This window comes from Heptranchias perlo, chromosome 36 (genome assembly GCF_035084215.1).
Source record: "Heptranchias perlo isolate sHepPer1 chromosome 36, sHepPer1.hap1, whole genome shotgun sequence".
NCBI classification, from domain to species: Eukaryota; Metazoa; Chordata; class Chondrichthyes; order Hexanchiformes; family Hexanchidae; genus Heptranchias; species Heptranchias perlo.
The window spans coordinates 5,749,524-5,769,649 of NC_090360.1; the positions used below are offsets into that span (position 1 = coordinate 5,749,524).

At 46.6% G+C, this 20,126-nt stretch overlaps 1 protein-coding gene across 2 annotated transcripts in view; it reads right to left on the reverse strand.

Moving 5' to 3' along the window:
• Positions 1-752: 752 nt before the first annotated feature.
• spock2 (SPARC (osteonectin), cwcv and kazal like domains proteoglycan 2) overlaps positions 753-20,126 on the reverse strand; it is a 54,372-nt gene continuing 34,998 nt past the window's right edge. For both annotated transcript variants that reach the window (XM_067972432.1, XM_067972433.1), the window contains 7 exons: positions 16,832-16,937; positions 13,997-14,111; positions 12,422-12,541; positions 11,343-11,561; positions 9,721-9,783; positions 7,304-7,441; positions 753-5,979 (listed from right to left, as the gene is read on the reverse strand). In XM_067972432.1, coding sequence (XP_067828533.1) covers positions 5,834-5,979; positions 7,304-7,441; positions 9,721-9,783; positions 11,343-11,561; positions 12,422-12,541; positions 13,997-14,111; positions 16,832-16,937 — 907 coding nt within the window. In that variant the 3' untranslated portion in view covers positions 753-5,833. The remainder of the gene's footprint in view (positions 5,980-7,303; positions 7,442-9,720; positions 9,784-11,342; positions 11,562-12,421; positions 12,542-13,996; positions 14,112-16,831; positions 16,938-20,126) is intronic.

The window sequence follows — 20,126 nt, forward strand, 5'->3', positions numbered from 1 at the left end:
AGTTGAGGCGAATAGCAGAGATGCATTTATGGGGAAGCTAGATAAACACACGAGGGAGAAAGGAATAGAAGGTTATGCTGATTGGGTTAGATAAAGAGGGGAGGGAGGAGGCTCGTGTGGAGCATAAATACCGGCCTGGACCAGTATTGGGCCGAATGGCCTGTTTCTGTGCTGTACGTTCTGTGTAATTCAGGCAAAGAAACGGCCAAAATTTTCTGAGTGATTTGATTGGTTCACCTTCTGCTTTCTGAGCAATGTGCTGATGACCAAAGTGGAATGAATAAATTCAAATCACAAATAATAAATTTGCATATCAGACAATTGGCTAGACGTAATTTGCACTGGGATCAATTTACAGATCAGCCAATGAACTTTGAGAAATTTGGAAATAAGAACTTTGCAACTGCAAGAATTGGAATGGAAAATTTGCACATAAGAAAGTGCGTTAGCAATTAGTATAGAAGAAGCTGTGACACTGAGGTGACATAGGGAAGAGGGACAAACTAAACATACCCATCAACAAAAGGCATTTATATAACGCCTTTATCATAGTAAAACGTCCCAAGGCTCTTCACAGGAGCGATTATCAAACAAAATTTGAGACCGAGCCACATAAGGAGATATTAGGACAGGTGACCAAAAGCTTGGTCAAAGAGGTACGTTTTAAAGAGCATCTTAAAGGAGGAGAGAGACGGAGAGGTTTAGAGAGGGAATTCCGAATGACAACACACAAATGACAACACGCAACAGTGTTCGGATAAATGGGTTATTTTATTATCAAATACAATGTAAATATTGAGAGTAAGACATCTCCAAGCAGTTAACATTCAGTACAACAAGATTTATACATTCTGAGTAAATCCCATGGATCTCAAGGCATACATTAATCTATCCAGTGAGTGAAATATGGGATTGAGATTGAACTACATACAGATTATTAGAGCATTACAGACATCTCCATTGTCATAGAAGGGAATTAGTAGAACTCCTCACTACTACCATGTGACATTAGTGTAGGGGGTCCATCAAACATTCCTCTCCCCAACCCACTCAACCACCTTCTCTAAATATCTCGACCACAGTGCAGGAGTGGGACTGCACTCTATTTTGAGCTATTCCATGATTTTACAATGCACCCTCTAATTAGCTACATTATGCTACACTCTGTTTATACAGTTTAAGCAGACATGTATTGCACCTTTGCTCCTATGAAAGACAGGCATGCAAACACAACTTTACTTTTAACTTTAAAAAAACTTTCTTTTAACCATTTATCAACACGGTAAAACTTATATTAAGATGGAGCTCCGTTACTCGGTTTGCTGTTGCAATTCATTAATATTAAAAGGATTCTTTTTTCCTCTTGGAAAGAGAACGAAACCCTAATGATCCAGTCAATGCATCACTCACCCCTCCCTTTACAGAAGAACTTGAGATGAAGTCCGGAGAAAGTGGAAAAACATTTGGACCATTAAGCCTGCTCCCCACCAGAGTCCAAGTATGGTTATTCTGTCGTAGACTCCTCTCCCCATCCCTACTTGTTAACCTCCTACTTTAAGCAACACTTAAGTTCCTTCCCTTACCTCGAGCAGTGCTAATATCTCCAAACTCTTCAATCAGGTACTTTAAAGCTCACTCCTAAACCTTTATTGGATCCATCAACCTTTTAGAGGTGAGTGGCATCACTGTGGACTCAGACTTCTTGTGTAATACTTGGTCCTTGTGAAATGATTTGCACTTAAGAAATTTTAAAATATAAAACACAGGACCCACAAGTCTCTTGACTACATCATTTACACATAAACGAAAGCTGTCACGCCCAAATATGTGCTCTGACCCGAGAAATAAAATACAAAAGAGTACATTTGCGGTAATTATTTGGAGAAAACAGTGAATACTACAATCAAGAGGATGGTTTCAGGCCAAGTGCTTTGTGCTACAAACGCCACCTACATCTGAGAAACAGTAACTGGAATATGGAAGAACGGTGTAGGTACAAGATCAATCCAAACTGGTCCAAGCCGTTCCCCCCGCTGCAGGGGGAGCTCAGGAGGGCGTTTGGGTAACACAGTCATAACTGTTCAAGTTGTAACCAGCAAAGAATTGCCGTGCAGTGTTTAAACAGTGGGTGATCTTGTTATTAAAATTCTCTATCCCAGTATAATGCACTACCAACCTCTACAAGTCAAAGCCCCACAGCAATATGATAAATGACCAGATAATCTGTTTTAGCAGTGATGGTTAAGGGATAAATATTGACCCAGGACACCGGGGAGAACTCCCCTGCAGTTCTTTAAACAGTGCCGTGGGATCTTTTCTGTCCACCTGCGAGGGCAGACGGGGGTCTCAGTTTAACGTCTCGTCCGAAAGACAGCACCTCCGACCAGTGCAGCGCTCCCTCAGTACTGGATTGGAGTGTTGGCCTGGATAATGCGCTCAAGTCCCTGGAGACTTGACGTGAATCGCTCCGTTAATGGCGCAGTATAAATGCAAGTTGTTGATTCCGTGCACTGTCACGTCTGATGCTATTTTTGCGCCAATGTACAGGAACATTACCTCAGTGGATTTAGTAGATTGCAGGGGGAGACCGGGGAGGGGGGGTAATTTTGACTTTGGGCAATAGTGTAAAACCGGTGATATTGGCTGGGCTGCCCGTTAAACGGGAATCGGGAGAGGTGTTTAACGGGCAGTCAATATCGTCTGTTTTACACTATCGCTGGAAGATGGAGAGGGGGATGTTGGTTGGAAAATTCTATATTCACCAGGGCTGTAGAATAGCACATTTTCAGTGACAGCATCAATAACTGGTCATTGTGGAGGAACATGCAGATGAACACAGCAATTTAGTTCATCCTTTCAATAAAAGCCTCCAACCTCCCCCATCACAGCACTGAACTGCCTCTTGAATGATTCCAGAGTGTTGCCTCCACGGAGATTACCCCTGGTATTGATCACGCTGTGCATGAGGAAGTGCCTCTTGACATCAGTCCTGATCTTGTCCTTCACAGCTTGTACCTGTGTCAGGTATAGCAGGAGTTCATACAGAGCAAAGCTCCTTCTGATCTGACCCACTCCAGTCGCTATGTGTCGGGACATCCTAAAGATGTTCATGAAGATTTCCTCTGGTCAGTGTTTTCTAATAAGATCCTTTTCACAATTTCACTCGGAATACCAAGATGGGAATTTACATGAACACACGTGTGACCTCACTACTAGTGGCAAAATGGGCAATTCCCCCCTCCCTGGAGTCTTACCTGTAACTTCAGAACATTCCCCCTCCCACTGCTCCAGCGAGACATCTCTATATCCTACATCAGTCAACATGCTGAATAATGGAAGTTTTGGCCCCGCCAACTTGGAATTGGATGTGAATGTGTGTGTGAACGAGTGTGTGAATGTGTGTAACTGTGTGTGTGAATGTGTGTGTGAACGAGTGTGCGAATGTGTGTAACTGTATGTGTGAATGTGTGTGTGAACGAGTGTGCGAATGTGTGTAACTGTGTGTGTGAATGTGTGTGAACGAGTGTGTGAATGTGTGTAACTGTATGTGTGAATGTGTGTGTGAACGAGTGTGTGAATGTGTGTAACTGTATGTGTGAATGTGTGTGTGAACGAGTGTGCGAATGTGTGTAACTGTATGTGTGAATGTGTGTGTGAACGAGTGTGCGAATGTGTGTAACTGTATGTGTGAATGTGTGTGTGAACGAGTGTGCGAATGTGTGTGTGGGTGTGAATGAATGAATGTGTGTATGGGTGTGAATGTGTGTGTGTGGGTGTGAATGTGTGTGTGTGGGTGTGAATGAATGAATGTGTGTGTGAGTGTGGGAATGTGTGTCCTCTTCCTGCATCACTCACACATGCCTCCCAGTGGATCAACCAAGTAACAGCACTGTAATCATTCATGGATTATATAATCTTAGTTTGCTGCCATCCTTTCAACTGGAGGTTAGTAAAATATTGTGGGATGGAGGTAATTTTAGTACTGGGTGCCAGCAGGAATAAAAAATTACACTTCACTAATTCCATAGCAACAACCTGCCCTCCCTCCAACATCGATGTGTGTCAACACAGCCTGGTCTGGTAGCAGGAATTACGAACACTAGGCTCATGTTTGTCTACAGAGGAAATTTTTTGTTAAAGATAATGTTTCATTCAGGAGTTTATTTTAAGTGACACATTTTCAGTGCTATAGTTGGTACTGAAAATAGCTTCCAGAGAGAAACATGATCTGTTGTTGAAAATATTACATTAAATAAGCTGGTTTGACAATTCCATCCTGTGCTTATTATATTAAACAGTCTGACGGAATTCAGAGTGGGACCACAAGTTGGGCAAATTTAAAGCTGGGGTGTATTCCTCTTGCTCAATTAATGTGCTAGGACTTTCAGATTGGTGCTGACTTTCCAAAGGTTCCCTCCAGCTTTTGAGAGAGTAACTCCGCTGACAGTAAACACACCTGCATTTTACACAAAGTGTCAGGATTGCTGATTTTCCCAAGTGAGATTGGGCTGTTTGGTTTTTGTGACATTTCCGCACTTGAGTAACCAAGACTGTGGATGGCACTTGCAAACTGTATTCACATCTGCACTTGGACCATTTTGGAGGGCTTCCCACTCCTGCTCCCTCTTCCCCCACTGCATACGCACGCCCGACAGAAATGCTGCACTGTGCGGACTTATTCTCGAGTTTGGAAATGTTCCGAGTCTCACATCAAAATTAATGCAAACTTACATAAACACTATAATTACCGGCACATATGGGTGAGCAATGGGTGAGGGGCGGTGGGTGAGGGGCGGTGGGTGAGCAATGGGTGAGGGGCGGTGGGTGAGGGGCGGTGGGTGAGGGGCTGTGGGTGAGGGGCTGTGGGTGAGGGGCGGTGGGTGAGGGGCGGTGGGTGAGGGGCGGTGGGTGAGGGGCGGTGGGTGAGCAATGGGTGAGGGGCGGTGGGTGAGGGGCGGTGGGTGAGGGGCTGTGGGTGAGGGGCTGTGGGTGAGGGGCGGTGGGTGAGGGGCGGTGGGTGAGGGGCGGTGGGTGAGGGGCTGTGAGTGAGGGGCGGTGGGTGAGGGGCGGTGGGTGAGGGGCGGTGGGTGAGGGGCGGTGAGTGAGGGGCGGTGGGTGAGGGGCGGTGGGTGAGGGGCGGTGGGTGAGTGGCGGTGGGTGAGGGGCGGTGAGTGAGGGGCAGTGGGTGAGGGGCAGTGGGTGAGGGGCGGTGAGTGAGGGGCGGTGAGTGAGGGGCGGTGGGTGAGGGGCGGTGAGTGAGGGGCGGTGAGTGAGGGGCGGTGGGTGAGGGGCGGTGAGTGAGGGGCGGTGGGTGAGGGGCGGTGAGTGAGGGGCGGTGAGTGAGGGGCGGTGAGTGAGGGGCGGTGAGTCTGGGGCAGTGGGTGGGGTCTGACGTTGTCTACTATACAGTCAACTAATATTACTTTAAAATGAAACAGCTGCTAGTTATCTCTCTATTTCTCTATATCGATACTCAAATGCTTCCCACAGAGATGAAGTCCTGATTCACACCCCTCCCCCTCCTCATGGTTTGACGGTGACACATTCAGGACTGTGATGTGTAAATGATATATTTGCTGTGGTCAGTAACATCATTGGTTAGTGCAGTCGCTCATTAACAATATCTTGCTGTGCCCAATAGTGTCAGTGTGATAAATCAGTAGCGTTAAGTTGTGCGGTTAGCAGTGTCAATTATGTATGCACTGGTGAATTAACTGGTAGTGTACACTGTGGGACAGAGGAGGAGTTAATCAGAAGGAGTAGAAGTGGTGTATGATGGGTGGAGAATATGTGCCAATAGGTTAGTAGTGCTAATCGTACAGCTGTTTCTCCTCTACCAGATGTAGCCGCCATCATCAGCCTCCCCAACTTCACCTTCTTCCTCCTCGGTTTCTTCAGCATTCTCTTCTGTCTCTTTCTCTTCCTCGTCCTCCCAGCCAACTCCACTCCCAAAGTCGCCGGAGAAACTTATCACGTCATCTGGAAAATGGGCGGAAAATCAGGTTCAGACACGGCGCAAAGAACATCATGCAGCAAAGTTACCAACAAGAGCGAGGGGAGGAAGAGAAGGGACAGAGAGAAGGGAAGGAAGGGCACTGACAGGAGGAAGAACATAAGAACATAAGAAATAGGAGCAGGAGTAGGCCAATCGGCCCCTCGAGCCTGCTCCGCCATTCAATAAGATCATGGCTTCAAGAAGCGGAGAGGAGGAAGGGAAAGGAAGTGCTAGGGTCGCCAAATCTGTTCGGACGCATTCCGGGAGGTTCCATCACATGACCTCTGACCTCCAACCACTCCACCCCCACGCTCCCACCATTGAAATGTCCGTCCTCGTTGAGCACCGCCTTCCCACAGCCAATTGGAAAGCAAACAGACTCTTCATTACCCGATTGGATGACTCTTGACTGTAGCCTTTTGTTGCTTTCTCCAATATTTTTATAACTAATAAACAAAAGGTTTATCTCCTGGATTGCCTAATTCCTCGAGACTCCAGGACAATTCTGGAGGGGTGGTAACCCCTAGGAAGAGCATTTGATATTGACAAGGGTAACAATCATTAAAAAAAAAGTTTTCCACTGCCCAACACTGACATTCCTCCTCATCTTAAAGAGCACAAAATAGCAACATTGAAACAGGAGTAGGCCATTCAGCCCCTCCGGCCTGCTCCACCATTCAATAAGATCACGGCTTATCTGTATCTTAACTCCATTTTCCTGCCTTTGCACCATATCTCTTGTTACCCTTACCTAACAAAAATCTATCGATCTCAGTCTTGAAAGCTCCAGTTGACCCTCAGCATCCACAGCCTTTTGGGGAGAGAATTCCAGATTTCCACTACCCTTTGTGTGAAAAAATGCTTCCCGACTTCCATCCTGAATGGTCTAGTTCTAATTTTAAGATGGTGCCCCCTGGTTCTTGATTCCCCCATCGGAGAAAATAGTTTCCCCGTATCTATCCCATCGAATCCTTTTAACATTTTAAACTCCTCGATCAGATCATAGGAACAGGAGGAGGCCATTCAGCCCCTCGAGCCTATTCCGCCATTCAATGAGATCATGGCTGATCTGTCACCTAGATCGCCCCGTAATCTATTAAACTCAAGGGGATACAAGCCAAGTTTAAGCAACCTGTCCTCAAAATTTAACCCTCTGAGCCCCTAAATCCACTAGAAATAAAATAATGTCTCGGGCCCAAAGCTCAGGATGAGTTTGCTTGGGGGGATGCCATCTGGTGAGCGAGGGAGGATTTTATGGATCTGCCAGAGCGACTTTAGATCAAAGCGAAGCCGATACGATGGTATTACCGCAGTCGGGGTTTCCTCTAACGCGGGTTCCGGTCACTTCACCGCCATGCGGGTCGACACACCAACATTCGCCAGAATAAGCGTCACACTGCAGCTGCCGATAGTAACCGTCCTCATCGCAGCTGGGGATGAAGGTACCTGTGAAAGAGAGAATGCGGTTAGTCACTCACTGTGGGCAGAGCCTGACCATCAACTCTTTGAATAACAAGAAAAAGCTTGCATTTATATAGCGCCTTTCACAACCTCAGGACATCCCAAAGCGCTTTACAGCCAATTAAGTACTTTTTGAAGTGTAGTCACTGTTGTAATGTAGGAAACGCAGCAGCCAATTTGAACACAGCAAGATCCCACACACAGCAATGTGATATTAACCAGTTAATCTGTTTTTAGGTGTTGGTGGAGGGGACAAATATTGACCAGGACACTGGGGAGAACTCCCCTGCTCTTTTTCGATGGGATCTTTTTCATTCACCTAAGAGGGCAGATGAGGCATCAGTTTAACACCTCATCCGAAAGACGGCACCTCCAACAGAGCAGCACTCCCTCAGTGCTACACTGGGAACGTCAGCCTCGGTTTTGTGCTCAAGTCTCTGGAGTGGGACTGGACCCCACAACCTTCTGACCTCAAAGGTGAGAGAGCTACCCACTGAGCCACGCCTGACACCTGGTACCTCGGGATGTCCCAAAGTCCAATTAATTCACAGCCAATTAATTACTTTGGAATGGCAGTCTCAGTTGTTATGGAGGCAAGAATAACAACACGACCTACTTAGGCTGACTAGGCTGTGCACTGCAACGAGCATCAAACACAACTGGAGGATTTAGCCAGTTGAAGTAATCCACGTTGCCTTAGACTGATCCCATATGCTCAATCAAAGGAACCGTGGATTATTTCCTTGGTTTTCATGGAAATATGGACTGTCAGGAGAATGTGACCGCTAATACACCGGTAAATATCCCCAGCTCAATAAAAACAGAACTTGACTTGTTCAGTCACCTCAATCCCTGCTCACCAAACCCCTTCTGACCTGTGCTGTAAAGGCAATCCCAATTTACAGGGACATTTGTAAGGCCTCTCTGCTAAACAAGCTTCCATCAGCTTCTCTGGATTTATGTGTTTTTTTTATATTTGCGTATGAGTGACAGAGATAAACTATAGAAACAATCTAATCTACTTCTTGATTTGCTGTGGCTTAAACCTTCTCAAACCGCAAATAACCAGTTCTCTGAATGACCTTCTAATCATTAACCATCACTTATCTGCCAAACAGCCTAAAATCTGATTTACTCTTGCAAACACTGATGCTGAAACACTTTCCAAACCGAAGTCCTGAGCTGAATAACACCGCACAAGATGGCAGGGCTAATGGAAAGGCTCCCTCACACTGAGGATCATCCTTCAAAGAGCAGGCCCATCCCAGGGTCCCATGGAGAGGGCATACAGGTTCACAGCTAAAATCCTCACACGCAACCTCAACCAGGATGTCCCAGGGTGCCAGCGAGACAAGGCCAGGGGCTTCCCCAAAGAGACTGAGGTAAAGTCCAAGAGAGGGGTGCAAGTTGGAGCCCCTTCTCCCAACATCAGGGACAAAATATAGACCAGGGACATTCTTTCTCACCCCTCGTCATCTAACCCTATCAGCATATCCTTCTATTCCTTGTTCTCTCATGTGTTCATCTCACTTTCTCTTAAATGCATCTATACTATTTGCCTCAACTACTCCTTGTGGTATCGAGTTCCACATTCTCACCACTCTTTGGGTAAAGAAGTTTCTCCTGAATTCCTTATTGGATTTATTAGTGACGATTTTATATTTATGGCCCCTAGTTCTGGTCTCCTTCCCCCTACTACAAGTGGAAATATTTTCTCTACGTTTACCCTATCAAACCTTTCCCATGGTCATTTTTTTGCCCACGAATTAGCAGATTAACTGAATTTGCTTTCACAACTTGCCCTGGTGGGATTTAAACTCAACACTTCCGGGTTGCTGGCCCTGGACCATAACCACTGGGCGACCAGGTAACGGTCATTCACAGTGGGGACAGTTCAATGGGCACCTGACGTATTGTTCGCACCTGAGCCTAGTCTGTAAGTACCGGCAGGGTATCTGAGGACAGATTCATATATCCTTTGAACTTTTCCCAAAGTGTATAACTGACGAAATTAATGTTGCTGCTCGAAACTGTCTCGCTCTCAATAATTAGGTTCTACTTGAAAGGGAGAAAGACTCGCATCGATATAGCGCCTCTCACAGTTTTTAATTTTTCTGTGTGTTACAGAAAAGGGCACAGGGGATGCATTTCAGATATTCGTTTGCACGGACGAGTTCACTTGGATTTGCTTCTAAAGCTGAGACTGTGAGTGATTAGATCCCCAGAGGGTGTGAAGAAGACTGCAGTTTCTGGCTGGGACTCACCGGGCACCTTCCGTGTTGTCTCCTGCAGTTGAATCCTCTCCAGCTCCGCCAGGCAGGGGGGCTCTGCGACAACAGAAAGAGATGGTCCAACAACAACAACATGCATTTATACAGCGCCTCTAACGTAGTAAAACGTCCCAAGGTGCTTCACAGGAGCGATTATCAAACAAAATTTAACACAGAGCCACATGAGCTATTAGGACAGGTGGCCAAAAGCTTGGTCAAAGAGGTAGGTTTTAAGGAGCGTCTTAAAGGAGGAGAGAGAGGTAAAGAGGCAGAGAGGTTTAGGGAGGGAATTCCAGAGCTCAGGGCCCAGACAGCTGAAGGCACGGCCCCGCCAATGGTGGGGCGAAGGAAATCGGGGATGCACAAGAGGCCAGAATTGTATGAACGCAGGGATCTCGGAGGGTTGTAGGGCTGGAGGGGGTTACAGAGATAGGGAGGGGGGGCGAGGCCATGGAGGAATTTAAACCAAAGGATGAGAATTTTTAATTCAAGGCGTTGCTGGACCAGGAGCCAATATAAGGTCAGCGAGCACAGGGGTGACGAATGAACGGGATTGGGTGCGAGTCAGGATACGGGCAGCAGAGTTTTGGATTCAGTGTTCCTATGGAAATAAATGGTGCAACGCAAGTCACCCGGTCAGAGGTGGGTTGGGACAGACCACGATAAATAAAGCCACTTTTGGACTATATAAAACTAAAAAAAGTTTTTACATTAAATCTCTAAATATTGATTACATAAAAAGCATAAAAGGCATACAATAATTTGCATGGTAAAAGTTTCTACAAAAAGGAGAGGTTCCCCTCCAAGTCACACACCATCCCAACTTGGGCATATATCGGCCGTTCCTTCATCGTCGCTGGGTCAAAATCCTGGAATTCCCTACCTAACAGCACTGTGGGAGAACCTTCACCACACGGACTGCAGCGGTTCAAGAAGGCGGCTCACCACCACCTTCTCAAGGGCAACTAGGGGATGGGCAATAAACGCCGGCCTCGCCAGCAACGCCCACATCCCAAGAATAAACTTACTAAAAAGATGGATACAGAACAGCAAATAGAAGAAGTTAGGGGAGAGACTGAAAGGTTGGCCAAAAAGATGGGATTTTGGGGGAGCATTTGAAGGAAGAGAGATAACAAGGTGAAGTGGTATTGGGCTATATAAACGGAAATGATAATTGGGTGGTTTCCATAACGGGCGTCCGATTGCCAACACAAGTTGAAAGTCTACCTTGTTGAGATTAATCTGTGCAAATCGTCCATTATTTTATTACCAGTGCCCTCCTTAAATTAGAGGGTGCTTGTTCACCAGCCTGCATAAAACAGGACATGTCCTGATGTAAGGGACCATTCACGAACACTTGCACTATTATCACCGCACAAAACGAGACACATCCTGAAATAAGGGACCGTTCACAAAGGCTCACACTACGATCACTGCACAAAACAGGACATGTCCTGATGTAAGGGACCGTCCACAAATACTCGAACTATTATCACTGCACAAAACAAGACACTTCCTGAAGTAAGGGACCATCCACGAACGCTCAGGCACTACTATCACAGCACAAAACAGGACATGCTCTGAAGTAAGGGACTGTCCATGAACGCACAACGTACTTTCCCTCCAGAAGCAGAAGCACCACTCGGCCATGGAAACGTGTCCGTCCCTGTAGGTGTCGCAGGAGTTGAAGAAAGGTCTCACGCAGACTTCGTATTTGTCCAGGTTGATGGCCGCGAGCTCCATCTCATCCAGGAACAGGTCCACATCCGTATCCAGCTTGGAAAACATCCAGCCGATCGAATCCCTGCAGCTGGCCACCAAACTCTTATCCAACACTTTAGAGGAAAGGAACAGAGATTATGACTTAAGAGAGAGGTAGCTGCTAGAGATGGCTATAAAAAAAACCTTCAGGCACCTAAGGCACTATTTTCTATTGGGAACACTCTCCGAAATGTTGGACATAATGCAATTTCTAGATTGGTATTGCCGAGATACAACAACATATAAAGAAGGATTTGCATTTTGTACAACACTTTATCACAAGGCATGTTTCCATCTCAAAGGGCTTCACACAATAAAAATGCAGCGACTTGTTATGCAAGCAAACTCAGCAGCCATGTTGCACACAGCAAGATCCCACAATGGGATGAACGACTAGCTAATCTGTTCCTTTAGTGGTGTTGGTTGAGGGAGGAGTGTGGGTAGATGGGCATCGGAGATGATTCTGGAGATGGAGGAGGTCAAAACCATTCCAAAATTTGGGGCCCGAGTGGAAGAAATGCTCTTACGGGATGTGACTACACTTTCTCACATTTCTCCTTCCCTTTGCTTCAAAAGCTTTGGTGAATCTTTGAGCTCATCAAGGAGCCTGTGTTGGGGAATGGCGTCTGGAGCTGTTAGACAATTGTGTACATGATTCCCAGAGCAGTACTGGGGCAGCTATTGTGTGTACCAGTCCCAGTGCTCTGTCTCAGTATCAGTATGGGTCTTGTATGCATTATTCCCGGGTCTGAGACGGGTACAAATACAACGCTTACACTGGCACAGCTCTGGGACTGGAAGGCCCTGGTACGTGTAATTTGTGCACTGGCGCAGTGTGCCAGTTAATGCCTTGTTCTGTGAGCAGCAACAGTTCACTGCCTGTTATATCAGCTAGAGAACGTCTCAGAAACTGATAGTTTTTGGGTTTCCTTACCACTGGGGGTACTGTCACCGAGGCTCCCTGAGCTGTTCTGTTTGGCATTTTCATGCAGTAGTTGGAACCAGTCCCTGAGTCGATCGCCGAGATCTGCGAGGTCCTGGCCTGTGCAGCCAGCTGGAGAGGGAAAGAGAGAGAGAGCAAATGATAAAATAGCTGTGGCATGTTTAGTACAGCACATGAACTGATGCACAGGCCTTGAAATGATGCTGTGGGATGTCAGAGTACGAACGTTGACCACTTTGCCCATTAATTTGAGAAACAACATGTGCTCAGTGTAACACGTTTGGGAGGAATAGGAAAGTTTGGACTTTTTGGGGTCGGGGGGGGGGGGAGAAATTGGACTTGGGCAGGAACACAAAACGGGCGGAGTCGCATTGGTCGCCCGTTATACGACACACCTGATAACCAGTTGGGCGGAGCCTATATTGGGCGGAGCCTATATTGGGCGACCAATGCGATTCCGTCCATTTTGTGTCCAATTTCACTCCCCCCCCCCCACCCCGGTTCCCAAAGCTCTCCACCACTGGGGGATTTCCTGTCTGGGTCTGTTGTAGACTCATTGATGGAGATTGATTCCTACAATTAGTCAACAATCCATTATCGTTGTATCATGTGACTACCAGAATGGTAGAAGGCAAACTTTTTCGTCTTGCAATTTCTACGTCCAAATTTTAACGTTTAAAGAGAAAGGAAAAAATTGCATTAATTGTTTGTACACTAATATTCACGTGGCATAAATCCATAGTTATGAAATGCACAATCGGTTACAAGGGGTATGCATTTGGGAACAATACTGGAAGCATAAAGGGACGATCAGAATGAATTATTCCATCCAAATGGTTATTGGAATGCAGATGTGTCTACTGAAGCCACATTAGCCTAGATTGTGCACTCAAACCCTGGAGCGGCAAGTGCTGGAGTGGGACTTGAAGCTGCGATTATACTCAAACATAAGGGCCATTACTTTACTGCTCACCTTCAGTGGCTGGTGAACTGTGGCAGTCAAGGTGAATCATAGATTTGGACAAGATGTAAAATTAGGATTTATTTAAATGGATGATGCAAGGGAGCATCGTGACCCGTGCATATAGGTATATAAATAGAGACAGAGTTGAAATGATTGTCCCACAAATGTATCTAACAAGTAGACTTGTTGCTAATTCTGGAACCTCTTTCAAAAGGTAGAGTCAGGGCGACCACACAACAGATGTGAAAGGAAAAATAAATATGGTGCGTTGCAAGTGAAATGGGCGGTTGGCTCCTTTCATTACTAATGTGGTCAGGTTACAGCCAACAGTGCGATGGGACTGAACTTTGCAGATTCACCCTCCCACAGGGTGAGCCGCTGATCTCAGCCATGGCATTGTGGTCAGGGATCAATGATTCTTCCTTGCTAGCCTTCAGTTTTCTATGGTGATAACATTCTGGGCCAACACCACTGGGTCTTTAAACCACGGTTCAGATGGGCCTGGAGTGATGTCAGGTCAACAGCCTATGGCCCGGCCTGGTCTGAGTGCAGTATGGGCTATCCCATATCATTGGTACTCTGTGCCCGCGACTTGGAGTCACCTGGTTTGTTCCCGGGTTCAGAGGTCAGAGTGTGCTCTGTTGGACACGGACACTTGCCTTCGCACTGCTGGGTAAGCTGTTTCCCAGTCAGACATACCTGCAGCTCCAGCTTACACTGTAGGGGGAGAAGGTGGGAGAGAGAGGGCGAGGGAGAGGGGGAAGGTGGGAGAGAGAGGGAGCGGGAATGAGGGGGAGAGAGGGAGAGAGAGAGGGAGATAGAGATAGATAGAGACAGGGGAGAGAGAGAGAAGGGGAGAGATAAAGAGGGAGAGGGAGAGAGAGGGAGAGAGGGAGAGAGGGGGAGAGAGAGAAATAGAGAGGGAGGGGAGTGGGAGAGAGGGACAGGGGAGGGGAGAGGGAAAGGGAGAGATGGAGAGAGAGGGGGAAGAGAGGGAGAGGGAGGGGGAGGGGATGTGGGAGAGAGAGGGTGAGGGAGAGGGGGAAGGTGGGAGAGAGGGAGGGGGAGATAGAGATAGAGAGAGATAGAGATAGATAGAGAGGGGGAGAGATAAAGAGGGAGAGAGAGGGAGGGGGAGAGAGAGAGGGGAGAGGGAGAGAGGGAGAGGGAGGGGGAGGAGAGAGGGAAAGGGAGAGATGGAGAGAGGGGGGAGAGAGGGAGAGGTAGAGGGTGGGGAGAGGGGGAGGGAGGGAGAGGGAAAGGGAGAAAGAGAAGGAGGGGAGAGAGAGAGGGAGGAAGAGAGAAAGAGAGAGGTGGAGGGGAGAAGGAAAGGGAGAGAGGGGGAGAGGGGGGAGAGAGGGAGGGGAGAGGAAGAGGGAGGGAGGGAGAGAGAGGGAGAGGGAGAGAGGGGCAGAGAGAGGGCGAGGGAGGAAAAACAAGAGATAAAGAGAGATTAGAACCAGTCAACGCGATAATCTCACTCGGACGTGTCCACTGTGTGGAATTGTTAATTGTGGAATGAGCTAACAGCTAATTAAAATACTGCAGTTATAGTTTTTATTTCCTTTTAATTTTTTTTCCTTCGATTCTCTCCCCTTATTTTTCTCCTCTTCAGATGGCTGTTTAGAATCTGAGCCAATGGAGTGGAACTGGACATGACCCCAACACCATCAGGCCAAACACCTCGACAAGTGACCCCCTCAAAGGGAGGGCTCCATTAATACAGTGACAGCCATGGCTCAGTGGGTAGCACTCTCTGAAGGTCGTGCGTTCAAGTCTCACTCCGGAGACTTGACCACAAAATCCAGGCTAATACTCCCAGGACACGACTGAGGAAGTGCGATTGCCCCCACCCTGGAGATTTCTCCCAGTCCCCCCTCCCTCTTGGTTTCTGGTCTGACTGCCCTGCCATGAACCTGCAATATTTCCCAGGGATTGTCCCAAATGTTCCCTGGCTGTGGCCTTCTATTGCAGGCTTTCCCCTCAATCTGCTGGGTGGGAATTGGAGTAAATGAGGTCCTGCCATTAAATTCAGCAGGACCTCCACATTCCCAATCTTTCAAGGCTCCCCCGCCCCTGTAAATATTGGGGTCATATTGTCAGCCACTCCAGACTAACCGGCTGTCAACATATGATGCCGTTTCATGTTGCCTTTTTGAACAGGGTGACCACCAGCCAGAGGGTGTGGTAGCCCAGTGGTTATAGCACTGGACTAGCAACTCATTGGTCGTCAGTTCAAATCCCACCCTAGCAAATTATAGAACCGAATTCAATAAATCTGGTAATTTATGAAATCCAACGGGTTCACCAGTGTCCTTCAGGGAAGGCACCTGCCGTCCCTCCCTGGTCTATCCTACGTATGCCTCCATGGGGACCACACTGGGCTAATCCTGTGATCCAGTCCCCGGATGGAGAGCGAAGCTCGTAGGAAGCAGGTTTAAGGAAATCACAGGCAACCCTCCCCTGACAAATGGTGTGCACGGCTCTCGTTAGATCCACCCCCTACCCAAAAGCATAAGAGGGGGAGGCAGAGAGAGAAACAGAAGAGGAGAGAAGCATAACAGGGCAGAGAGAAGAGATAGTGAGGCTTAAAACATAAGAAGCAATAGGGAGAAGCAGAGAAATGAGGAAGAGACAGGCGGAAAGACACACAGCTTCCCATAACATGAAGACGACAGAAACAGGCAAAGGGAGGTCAGCAGCCCCTCAACATGAGCAATGCCACAGGAGACCCACTAATAAATCTAAACATTCTGAGATTGGTTCGTCACAAGTGCACATTTTTATCACACTTCATAAATAACGTACAGGGAAACTTTCCAGCAACAGAAAATACTTTCTAATTAGCTGCAAGAGGTACACTTTTAAATAGCAGGATAAAAAAAGGTAGCCTGACCTCTAACTGACCTGCCTAAGAACAATTAGCCTCTAACTGACCCTGGAAGAAAGGGCAATTACAGCTTGTGGCCTTAAAGAAACACATTAAGTTAGACAGCTGCACATTTGCAGCAGAATAAAACACTGTGTGTCACGTGGTAAAGCACAGTATATACCATGAGTGATGTTAAGGGATACCTTCTCGTATATAAATATACATGTATATTTCTATGGCAGGTTTTATTATGAAGTATCAATGATTCTACCATGAACCAATACTAAAGGAATCCAGTTCCTTTAGTCACCATCACTTCAAATGGGGCTTTTGTGCTGATACAGCACAGAAGGAGGCCGTTCGGCCCATCGTGCCGGTGCCGGCTCTTTGAAAGAGCTATCCAATTAGCATCATTCCTCTGCCCTTTCCCCACAGCCCTGCAAATTTCACCCCTTCAATTATTTATCCGATTCCCTTTTGAAAGTTATTGTTGGATCTGCTTCCCTTTCAGGCAGCGTATTCCAGATCATCCCTACCGTTGTGAGCGACAGAATATGTGTCCTACCTGTGACGTGTAGGTGTGCCCATCTGAACCACACACGGGGGGTGTTTGAACCACTTGGCACGGCCTGCAGTTGCTCTCCATACGCACCTGGGAAGATTGTTTGATTCTAAAACAAACAGAAGTTAGCAGTGAGCAACAGATCCGGCAAACCCCGTGCCTCCCCCCTCACACATGGATCCTTTGCAACTCAACTCCCTGCAGGAATAAGATTATCAGGAGCTACTCAGTTTTCACAGAATCAGAGAAAGTTAAAGAGGGATGTAATAGAGCTTTTCAAAATTATGAAAAATTTCGAGAGGGTAAGCAGTGAAAGATTGCTAAATATGTAACAAGGGCAACCAACCGGGGATTATCACAAGAAGAATAAACTTGACTTGTATTCCCTTGAGTATAGGGTGATCTGAGAGGTGTTTAAAATGTTAAAAGGATTCGATAGGGTAGATACAGAGAAACTATATCCTCTGGTGGGGAAATCAAGAAGGAAGGGGGCACAATCTTAAAATTAGAGCTAGGCCATTTAGGAGTAAAATCAGGAAGCACTTCCTCACACAAAGGATAGTGGAAATCTGGAATTCTCTCCCCCCAAAAAGGCTGTAGATACTGGGGGGACAATTGGAGCTTTCAAGACTGAGATCGATAGCTTTTTGTTGGGAAAGGTTATCAAGGGACATGAAGCTAAGGTGGGTAGATGGAGTTGAGGTACAGATCAGCCATGATTTAATTAAATGTGATGATGTGGAGATGCCGGTGATGGACTGGGGTTGACAATTGTAAACAATTTTACAACACCAAGTTATAGTCCAGCAATTTTATTTTAAATTCACAAGCTTTCGGAGACTTCCTCCTTCCTCAGGTAAATGTTCAGGAGCTCCTTGAAGCCTACGCATTTATACATATAGAACAATACATGGTGTTTACAGAATGCCCCTGCAACTGCCCAGTTGCAGGGGCATTCTGTAAACACCATGTATTGTTCTATATGTATAAATGCGTAGGCTTCAAGGAGCTCCTGAACATTTACCTGAGGAAGGAGGAAGTCTCCGAAAGCTTGTGAATTTAAAATAAAATTGCTGGACTATAACTTGGTGTTGTAAAATTGTTTACAATAATTAAATGTGGAACAGGCTCGAGGGGCTGAATGGCCTACTGCTGTTCCTCCATGGCTATGAAGGGGAAAAGTGAAAAATTGTTTCACAAAGGGTGTTATTAGAAGTGACGATTGAGGCAGAGACCGGATCATCGTTTAAAGGGGAATTGGATAAGTATTTGAAAAGGAAGAATGTAAAATGATACGGGGAGAGGCATGGAAATGGAGTAGATAGCTTCAGTAGGAAAGCTAGCACAGGCATGGTGGGCCAAATGGTCTCTTTCTGTGCTGTAAATTCTAGGATTGAATTATGGAGGGTACAGAATCATAAAATATATGGGGAGAATTTCCGCTTCGATCCCCTGGGTACGGAGCTGTACCCGCTGAGAATGTGTTGGGAAACTGTGCCCCCTCCCCCAGATGTGCAATTTCCCAACACTCCCTCCCGACAGGAGCAGCTCCATGCTGGGGGCACCAGGATGGAAAACATGGAGTTTATGCAAGTGGAGAGTGGCTCACTGGGGTTTCCACCTTGACTACTGGAAGACAATGAATGGAGAGGGGATTGGGACTGGAGATATAGCAACCTTTAACACTGCCTATTACCTCCCAATAGCCCTATCAGTGAGTGAGTGGTCAATCTATGGAACAGGCTCCCTAGGGAGACGATGGAAGCAGTTAGTATTGATTCATTCCAATGTAAATTAGATTGTTTTCTTTCAGAATATAACGTTTTGGGATACAGCATAGGAGTAATTTGAGACCTGACGTGTGTTGAGCGTAACGTGCTCGAGAGGAACAGGTGGCTTTGGACCTATGGTTCCCAAAGCTCTCCACCACTGGGGGTTTCCCTCGCCTCATGTCTGGGTCTGTTGTAGACTAATTGATAGAGTTTGATTGCGATGATTAGTCAACAACTCCATTATGATTGTATCTTGCGACTACCAGGACGGTAGAAGACAAACATGATGGACTTTGGTCTTTTTTCGCCTAGAAAGTCATATGTTCTTATCTAGATCTACAGTGAGCAGTTCTGAGCAATTGTTGATTGATCAACGATGGCTTTAGATCTGTACAGCTCCCTCGCAGAAATTCAAGCCACCTAGATAGGACAACCCTGCTTAAATTATATTTCCTACAATACTACTCCAATTTTATGGGGAAATGTTATGCATGAATTTGGAGTGGCTTTAGCCTTTACTAGAGATATGGAAGAGTTTATAGGGACGCAGCTCTGAATATGCGCTGAATTCTTTGAGAATTCATAGCTGTTCAAATTTGCTCAGCTGCAATCTCATCAGACTTCAATTGCCACATAGAATTACATAGAATTTACAGCATAGCATCAGGCCATTCGGCCCAACCGGTCTATGCCGGTGTTTATGCTCCACACGAGCCTCCTCCCACTCTATTTGCTTCATCTCTCCCTATCAACATACCCTTCTATTCCTCTCCCCCTCATGTGTTTATCTAACTTCCCCTTATATGTTATTCGCCTCAACCACTCCATGTGGGAGCGAGTTCCACATTCTAACCACTCTCTGAGTAAAGAAGTTTCTCCCGATTCCCTATTGGATTTATTAGCGACTATCTTATATTGATGACCCCTAGTTTTGGACTCTCCCACAGATGAAACATCTTCTCTACATCTACCCTATCGAACCCCTTTATAATTTTAAAGTCCTCTATCAGGTCACCCCTCAGCCTTCTCTTTTCTAGAGAAAAGAGTCCCAGCCTGTTCAATCTTTCATGATAGTTGTACCCTCTCAGTTCTGGTATCATACTTGTAAATCTTTTTTTGCACCTTCTCCAGTGCCTCGATATTGTTTTTGTAATAGGGAGTCCCGGATTGTGCAGAGCCCTCTAAGTATGGTCTAACCATGGTTCAATATAAGTTCAACATAACTTTGTGCCACAGTCAACTTTGTGAGCATGTGATGGTTTGTAGTGTGGTAGCCAAAAGCTAAAGGGCCCCCGCGCCCCGCACCCCCCCCCCAAAAAAAGAGACTAGGCCATTAAGAAAGTTGAATTCCAGCATGGAGTGCGGCGGGACATGGACATCCACCGTCCCTACAGCGCCGAGTTCCCAATCTCGGTCTGGTTGCTGTGGAGAAAGGCCAAACAATGGCCGGGTCTTCACCCCACAGAGAGGGAAAACCGAAAAAACATTCAACCTTCAAGTACTCTCACAAACCGCCCAGTAGCCAG